Source organism: Magnolia sinica, chromosome 18, assembly GCF_029962835.1.
Source record: "Magnolia sinica isolate HGM2019 chromosome 18, MsV1, whole genome shotgun sequence".
NCBI classification, from domain to species: domain Eukaryota; kingdom Viridiplantae; phylum Streptophyta; class Magnoliopsida; order Magnoliales; family Magnoliaceae; genus Magnolia; species Magnolia sinica.
In genome coordinates, this window is record NC_080590.1 from 3,366,763 (window position 1) to 3,376,017 (window position 9,255).

The 9,255-nt window shown below is 41.3% G+C and overlaps 1 protein-coding gene across 1 annotated transcript; it reads left to right on the forward strand.

Moving 5' to 3' along the window:
• Positions 1 to 426: 426 nt before the first annotated feature.
• LOC131233145 (plastidal glycolate/glycerate translocator 1, chloroplastic-like) lies at positions 427 to 7,811 on the forward strand. The gene is made up of 9 exons (XM_058229758.1): positions 427 to 648; positions 3,044 to 3,291; positions 3,640 to 3,955; positions 4,360 to 4,621; positions 4,717 to 4,832; positions 5,467 to 5,576; positions 5,711 to 5,888; positions 7,093 to 7,222; positions 7,477 to 7,811. The coding sequence occupies exons 1-9, from the start codon at positions 483 to 485 to the stop codon at positions 7,625 to 7,627; spliced, it is 1,677 nt and encodes a 558-aa protein (XP_058085741.1). The 5' UTR covers positions 427 to 482; the 3' UTR covers positions 7,628 to 7,811.
• Positions 7,812 to 9,255: the final 1,444 nt, after the last annotated feature.

Here is a 9,255-nt window from a genome sequence, read left to right on the forward strand (position 1 = left end):
CCACTTTTGTATATTCTATTCTCTTGATGAGTTGCACCTGATTAACAGGTTTGATTAAATATACACACCATGGTGGCCCCAAAAACAGAAACCTATGGTTGCCGTTACGTCTCGTTGTTCCCTGTGGTGTGGCCCACTCAAATTATGGATAACACTGATTTTGTTGGATTAGGTCCTGAATCGAGGATAGAACTTGATGGAGAGAGTGGATTTTACATATTCAACGTGGTGGCCACATAGAGCTTTTTTTTTATATATACATACAGGCACTCACACCACCACTAGGCATCGCCCAGACTAGAGTCAACCAACGGACCTGGGTCTAAACCCAAATTCAGCCCAGCCCATTTTCCCCTACCTCCAAATATTTGACACGTGTCACCCATGCAAAAAAAAAGATAAGGCATTGGGTTTGAAAGGAGGTTGTTAGAGGGGTTATGATCGAATTTTTTTCTTTCCGTTTTTCCAGTTGACTCAGGCTCATGGCGTGTGTGGCTAATTCCATAGGCCTGAGATGGAACGGGAGCCCATCGAGGCCGCCGGATTGTTTCAAGGGCAAGATAAGTGAAGACAGACTACCACAGCACTACCATCCCACGGCTCATATCTACTTCTCACAGTCACCATGTTCAAACACTTTATTGCAAGGTATCATCTCTCTCTCTCTCTCTCTCTCTCTCTCTCTCTCTCTCTCTCTCTGTACCGTCGCAGTATCAATGATCAGCAATCACTTGGTACACATATGAATGGCCCAGATCTTAAGAGTGGGTCCGACCTATGTATAGCCCTACAACTTCATTGGCTTATAAGCCATCTAAAGTGTGACCCACAACTTCATCGGTTTAATTTGGGTAATGACCATGATAGGTGGACAATTTCCGGGTGCATGAGTATAAACCATCATACTCGGCTAGAGTACCAAAGGCTTTAGCATTGGTGTTATTATCTTGCCATGTATTCTGCGATTGTGAAAAAAGAAAGATCACAAGTGTTTGCACGTGTGGTCACTGCCATATGTTCGATCTGTGTGGGGCCCACTCCATTGGATACTTACCCATATGGTAGGCCTAGATACCAAAATGCAGCCTGATTCATAGCTCTGGTGGTCCACTTCACTGAGAACGGTGGTGGGACACTGAGGAGGGAACATCCACCGTAGAAACTTTCACATGAAATGTGGGGCCCAGCACGTGGTGTTTATGTCATCCAACTCATTCATCAGATGAACCCACCAACTCTGAGGGGACCCATGAAACTCAAGCCTTTCGGAAGTTAGAATCTCCCTGCCTGTTCGGAGCTGCTTCTAAATCGTCAAGATTGGAAGTTTTTGACCTTTAGATGAGTGGCCCAAACAAAGACGTACGGTCAGGGAGAGAATCCATTTTCCAAGGAAAATAGTTCAACCGTCAAAAGGATTGAAATTTTCCAACGTGAGAGACTTCTTGGTTTTCTATGGACAGGATGAACCCATCATATGAACGGTCTGGATCATTTAAACACGTCTCCAGATGTACGGAATTTTGGACGTAGCAAACCGTACGTCTGGGGTGAGCAGGACCGTATGGTTCCTCACTCCGACATACATGGCATCTATCTCTCGAGGAATTATACGTACGTGGCCCCCATCCTCGAACATTATACACGTTTGCAGTTCTGACTACTGGGGCCGGTGTTTTAGGTAATCCTAACCGTTAATCTAATGTCCCCATAGGCAATGGACTGTTTATCCTCGAACCTTTCTATTTGCAGCTTTAAGATGGACAGTTAAGAAGAGAAATACAACTACAGTCCACATTCAACTAAAAGAAATCCTAATAATGGACGCTTGGATCTTCCCATGAATAAACTTTTTTGGGCATGCACAACCCTCGATGATACACAAGAGACGAATGGTGTGGATTAAAAGAAAAAGGCCCACTTGTGAAGATCGAATGGGGTAGTTTCTCAGGCAGTGCATGACACTTGATCGAAAGCACTCAGAAATTACACACGTGGCATGCATTAAAGTTAAACAGGCTAAACTGTGGGACCCACGGTAATTGAATCCAAGTCCCAAAATCAGATTGATTGAATAATCCAAACCTCTGATTCACGGACACTTGTTGAAATGGGACCATTGGATATTTTTCATTTTTAACCGTCCAATAAATGTCCACCAATCCCATAGGCAGATTATGGAATATAGCATAATCTTTTTATTCTGATACGTCTAATCTGATACCATATTTTGTACAGTTCAATTTGACTTACCTGTATGCCACACGTATACAATTTCTAAGTAGTTTCTAAGTGCATGCGTATCATCTATCACTCTTCCAGAGTATTAAAGTTCTCATTGCGAAGACACGGGCCCCGTCTCACAAAATCCCTCGTGGTCGTCATCTGTTTAGTTTACTAATCCCAAACGTGTGGGAGCCATGTGCATCCACACGTAGGCACACCTGCCAGTGTGGAGCACCTGTGATCTGAGCTTTCCATCAGGTGGGGTATACTATTTAGATGATCCGGTCTAAAAATCATGCCATTTCACCCCTAACTTAGGCTTCAGCGTACAAAATAAACGGACGGCCAGAAAATATTGCTTGAACGATCAGATTACTTTCTTAATTAATATGGACAATATGAAGAGAGAAACGGCCAGATTTTGAGGCAACATATATAAGAAGCTTCCAACCATATGGAAGGCTAAGGGTTCGAGCACGTGTTTCACAGTGGCACGTGTAATTGCGTGCGGATCACCATGGCCCCAGACACGTGAGGAGTTAGCTGTCAGCAAATCTAATCTATACGTTCGTTGTATTTGCCGCCCAAAAGACAGTTGTTGAAATTCCCGGGAAATATCCGTCACTATCCGTTAACAGGGGTGAAGATAGAAATAAAATCTCATGAATTTCAACGCCTATTTGTGTCCGTACAATCTCAAACCAAAATGGGAGGACTCTTCCAAGATCAGGAACAAATCTCTCCTCCCATTTCTCCATGCCTTTTGCTTCTGCAATTATATGTTTTTCACCCCTTCCACCTCCCAAACGCTCCAATGCAGTCATCAGAAAACATCGAATTTCGGCATCTGGATTCAGGAAAACCCGCGTACCAATACCCATATCTTCCCGTGGCTTCTGGGTCTCATCTGAACAGCCCCAACCAAGAGGAATTGCTGCGCCCGCGAGAGCTTTCAGGCCTGGGAATCGGTTTCTGCATGTGGGTGGCGATGAAAATCGGTCTTTTCTTCGGATTCGAGTGAATTCTGTGGGCGCAGACAGGGGAGGCACTTCCGTTGGATTTCAAACAGTGAGTGGTGGTTTTTTATATTCAGTGAAGTTTGGGTTTATGAGATTACATTGTTTGAATGCTTAGATTGAAATGAATTACGCGATTGATTGTAGACACATGGACCTATAAGTGACCCAATCCATTAATCTGATGGACCCCACTCTGCTTTGACCATGCTCCAAAAATCTCCCAATGCGACTAGCAAATAGATGATTGAGGAAAAATGTAGCAAGTGGCCCACGTTCAATGAAAAAGGGTCACAGGTTTTTTGGACTATGGTTAATCCAAATTAGGCCCATGAGATCGATGGTATGGATCACTTTACCACAGGACCGACTTAGGATTTAATGGGTAGACATTTGCCAGGTTGTTGGGATACTGCATTTGGCTGTTTCACTTGGGATCATTCTCGCCATGGATAAGTTTCTCAAGCAAGCATTTGTAGCCGCAGCAATCAAGTTCCCAAGCGCTCTCTTCGGAATGTTTTGTGTATTCTCCGTTTTGTTGGTTTTGGATTCCGTTGCCTCGTCTGCTGCGACGAGTTTGATGAATTTCTTTGAGCCGGCGACTCTGTTTATTCAGAGGTGGCTTCCTCTTTTTTATGTTCCGTCATTGGTGGTGTTGCCTCTGGCAGTAAGGGATATCCCTACAGCTTCAGGACTCAAGATCTGTTGCATCCTAGGTATTGGATTCTTCAATGGTTTCATTTCATTCAAGGACTGTTCAAATGACAGATTTTGATTGAAATGCGATGTTACACTATTAGGCAGTGTTTATATGAATTTTTGAATTGAATTGCAATTAGTAGTTGAATAGAGATTAAATGATCCAATTAGCATAGTCTTCCTCAGCATTCATGACGAGGAAGCACACCTCCAATTGCAGCTACAAGCCTTCAATGTCCAATTGAAAATAATGTAATTGTAATTGGATACTCCAGAAATTCAAGTTGGTAATTTCTACTTAACTGAATTAATGGTCGTAATTCAATTCGATAGTGCATCCTAATGCAGCCCACAAGTATAATTTTAATTGGGTTTTCTTTCGTGTGTTAATGGACTCCATTTTCTTCTTGTTTTTCTGCAGTTGTTGGGTGGTTGGCCTCACTTTCCGTCGCTGGCTACACAGCCTTAACTGTAAGAAAGATTGTAAAGACAGAAATGGTAGCTGCTGAGCCAATGACAAAACCTTCACCATTTTCGCATGTGGAGGTGTGGACTTGGATAGCCATTTTCATTTTATCATTTGCTCTCGCATTCTTGTCCCCAACAGCACTTGGGACGACTGCAAGGACACGGCTTCCTTTCTTACTTGCTGCCACCGTCTTAGGATATATGGTCGGTTCTGGGTAATGCACTCCATCCATTTATCAAATAGGAGCAGACAACACCACAATTTCCATTTCGACAAAACCCAGTTACATTCTTGGATTTTGCTTGGCAGGTTGCCTTCCAATGTCAAGACAGTCTTCCATCCAATCATTTGCTGCGCTTTATCTGCAGACATAGCAGCGTTAGCTTTTGGGTATTTCTCCCGATCTGGAATGGATGCTATTCTAGGTATAGCCCTCACTTCTATTCCTGCATCCTTTTGCTCGATCATACATTGAATCATTGCCTATTGTTTTTCATGGCCACATAAACGTTTTCAATCTATAGGCTGCATCAAATGACTCTGTACTCCAAACTGTTCTTACCATGGGCTGTTTTAATCGCGGTAGAAATTCACAAAATGCATCTCCTAAATTCAAAAACTTTTCTCCCAAATTAGAAGGTTGAAAGTTCTTTTTCCTCTTCCTTTTCCTCTGCAAGTCATCCTACTACTAATTAAAGAGGCAATGATATGTAGCGATACTAGGAAGTTAATAGAAAAATGATGGAACCGATCGATCGCATGGATATTGCTTAAGGTATATCTTGTTAGATTTGGATGCCTAAAGATATCGGGTAAATATCCAAATGGCTCGCCATGTCGAGGCATATCCCTCTAGAACATGAAATCCATAACCCATGTAAATAATGCCTGAACTTAGATGAGAATATGAGAACCCACCCATGATTCAATCACAAACTGAAAATGGTCATTGACATCGTCATCATCTCAAAGCCAAATTCATTGGAGTTCAAAAAAAATATATTGATCTTTTACATTTCCACTGCATTTTGAAAAGTAATAACCTGAGTTTTCATGCAGGGGACTACCTCACCAAAGTGTCATCGAATCCCGGAGCTGGTGATATCCTGATGGGATTCTTGGGATCTGTCATTATTTCTTTCGCCTTTTCCATGTTTAAGCAGAGGAAGGTAAACCATATTTTCTAATATTGCATGGAATTTAAATGCGGTATGTGAAGACTGTTTCATCTCATATGTCAAAAATTGTTGTGGTTCAAGGAGAAGGTTTATCATTTCAATGACATGTTTGTGTTTGGTTGTAGCTCGTCAAGAGGCATGCAGCAGAGATATTTTCATCTGTGATAATTTCAACGATTTTCTCTTTGTATTCAACTGCGATTATAGGGCGAGTAGTCGGATTAGAGCCATCTTTGACCATATCAATTCTACCAAGATGCATAACCGTGGCATTAGCCCTCAGCATCGTGTCGTTGTTTGATGGTACACTCCCTCTTGACATCAACATGCAAAAATTCTCCTTCTATGTCATGAGCATACATCTCCTTTTACACTTGCTTAACCATTCAGTCCGCGTTTGGATGCACAAGCGAATACAATTCTGTTTTGGAACATAAATAAATTGTGTTCCCTTGCAATTATAATGACAAAGTAGTTCCCAAAATTGCCACAATGGAATTGTAGTTTGGAGCTCAGTTCCTTCATATGCATGGTAAGTGAAGGTGATTACAATTTGTTTTCTCCACTTTATTACACTGATTATTGCAAGTCAATTTGAAAGCGCATCCAAACGCACCCTAAGGCTGCATTTTAGAAGCACTATTGCATTGAGTTGCAATTAGGCCCGTGAAGTGGAAAGAGAAAATGAATTACATTACTTCTAAATTGGACAGAGAGAATGTAAATGTAATTCAAGTGATTGTTCCTCGTTATGAACATAGTTCTAAAACTTGGTGAGTCGACTTGAAACTCGACTGAGTCAACTTGATTCAGTGGGATTTTGAGCCAAGTCTAATAGAAACTCACTAAGTGGCCTGACTCGGTAAGGTTTTGACAAGACTCGCTGAGTCCACTCGAAAACTCAGCTGACTTGATATGACTCATGACTCGACCAAGCCACTAGCCCATCTGTTGCATGTTGTTTTAAAAACTAAAAATTGCTTTGTAAGCAAAGGGGCAATCTCATCTGTAAAAAAGACAAGGTGCTACCAATAAACAACCATTTGCAGTTGTGTATTGCTGGGGTTTTTGATGATTTTATCAGTTTTCAACAGCTCTAGATAATTTATTTTATTTTCAAAAAAAAATAATTAAAAAAAAAAATCAGTTATTAAAATGTTGGGTCCTGTCAAGTCGAGTTCTCGTGTTTTTGAACTATGATTATGAATACTAGGAAATGTCATTAATTATTCCCTAAGTCTCATAGGTTTGATCAATCTAACTCCATTTCTGTTCTAGCAAAGCATATGAAATAAATCAGATTGATTTTTTTTTTTTATCAAAAGCTTTATGTAAAATCTTTGGATTTTTTTTCCCTCTTCCTCTAATTTGATAACATAGGCTTGATTGAACTGACAGTTTGCAATTTGATTTTACATACAAGATTTTTCTTATCTTTCATATCTATTTTTCATTGTCCTAATAACCGTCGAGTCATTTATCTAACAAGATTCTTTTTGTTTTGTAGGTGCCAATCCATCTCTCACTGCAGCTGTAGTGGTACTAACAGGCCTAATCGGGGCGAATTTTGTGCAAACAATGCTGGATAAGCTTCGCTTGTTCGATCCCATTGCTCGAGGAATAGCAACAGCTTCAAGGTATGAGTTCGAATTCTACAGAAATGCTATCTCTTTGCTCTGCTAAGGCCCTTCCCTCTTTTTGGAGATGGGTTTCATTTGCCGTCCATTAAGGCCAAGTTTGGATATAAAACTGAATTGAATTGCGAAAAAACCATCTTTGAGATGAGGATACAAATTCCAACGATGTTGATGTACATGTATTCCAATTCCAACTCGTCCACATTGGTTACAGTGTTCATGGACTAATGTTGGCTTTTCGACATTTGTTACAGTGCTCATGGACTGGGGACAGCAGCATTATCAGCAAAGGAACCCGAGGCTCTTCCGTTCTGCGCCATTGCTTATGCATTGACAGGCATATTTGGGTCATTGCTATGCTCGATTCCAGTAGTGAGACAAAGCTTGGTTTTGATTGTTGGGTGAGAATCAATCATGGTTTCCCATACGCCAATGAAGATTTCGGGTACTGAGTCAGTCGCCATGTGTTCTTTGAGTGACATTTCTGCCCATAATGCATCAGACGGCATTTTCAACTGTTTGGTACCACTAAGAAAAATCACTATAGGAAGCTTCAAGAACATAACCATGGCAGGAGTGTTTGCTTTTCTCTTCTTCTTTTTTTTTTTTCTTTTGACTCAGTGACTCGGATCGAGTTGTGAGTTCCTGAGTTGAGTCGCCCTCTCGACTGAGTCCGTCGACTCGGACGGGTCGCATCCGACTCAGACAAGTCGTTAACCATTCTGGAGAGAGTAGAGAAATGCACAGACGTGAACGGCATTTTGATCAGATGAATAATAGGATTCTCATCCCACGGCTGGGTAATCCATACCGTTGGTCAGTCGGGTCCCACTGCGGATGGACACACGTACTGAAATTCGATCAATTAAAAGATTCTAGCAACGAACCTTGGGCCTTTTTGTCATTTGAAGGCCTACCGTTGTTGTCTCTCTCCTTTTGACCGTCTATTTGCAAGCCACAAATAGGAAGTTGAGAAGCGTCTTGTGTAGGAGATTTTGGCCATCTGTACCGGGGCCCATCTAGACAATGGTCCAGATCACTAAACGTGGGCCCCGACTCGTCGGTCTTTCTATCATTTGTCAAAGCATATCAATGACATGGATTAGGAGCCCAGCGATGGCGGTGGCCCGGTCCAAGTGATGCAGAATCAATATTTTGAATAGGGCCACCCGATGAACCCGATAGCTTAAAGTCCAGGCCCGAAACGACACTTGGCCCGTTTTGAGCCCCTCAGTAGTTGCCCATGCCTACGGGATTAGATAGATAGATTTCGGTTTTTGAAATTGGCAACGAGAGGGACCCGATGGGGTACGAAGATCTTCATTTGCTATTATCACGAGGGGAACATGGCATGTGCAACGCACGTGGAATGAAAACGGGATAGAAAGAAAAGGAGTGGAGAAATTTGGAGGAGAGAGGAAGAGAGATTGGAGTCCTCTACAACACCTAAGTCCGTAAGATTCACCATGCTTTAATTGTAAAACCCACATCCCCTTCATCAAAATTTATACTTGATGATAGGCATGGATCTTTTTTTATAAAAAAAAGCTAGATCCATAGCTCAAATGAGCCACAGCATATGGAACAATGTAAATGTGATCTTGACTTAGGTTTATGTATGGGGCCACCGTTTCATCAAATCCATTAATCAAGCCCAACTCATCGTGACAAAGAGGATGAAAAAAACATTCAGTTAAAATATTCAAGCTAGCTACGCTATTTGTGTTGTAAAAAAACTGATCTAAAGCTATAAAAGAAAATGGTCAAATAAAAAGTCAAATGGCAAAATAAGATATGAGACACAAGAGTCATAAGGATTTACGTAGTTTAGCTACATGTCTACTCCATGGGAATAACAATACATATCTTTCTTCCTTATTAAAATAAAAAATATCAAAAGTATAAGACTTTCCTCTCTCCAACTTAGAAAGCACATAACTAAAAGCCTAACAAAACTAGGCTTCACACGTGAGTTGTAAAGGGAAGGAGAGAACCGTAAGTACGTAAGGATCAACATAAGAGAGAAAAAATTC

What these genes read in the sequence shown, in the direction of transcription:
- LOC131233145 (XM_058229758.1), top strand. Translation starts at nt 483, where the DNA reads ATGGCGTGTGTGGCTAATTCCATAGGCCTGAGATGGAACGGGAGCCCA. An exon ending in TTCAAACACTTTATTGCAAG is followed by an intron (nt 649 to 3,043) that starts GTATCATCTCTC and finishes GCTCCAATGCAG; the next exon opens with TCATCAGAAAACATCGAATT. An exon ending in CCATGTTTAAGCAGAGGAAG is followed by an intron (nt 5,577 to 5,710) that starts GTAAACCATATT and finishes GTTTGGTTGTAG; the next exon opens with CTCGTCAAGAGGCATGCAGC.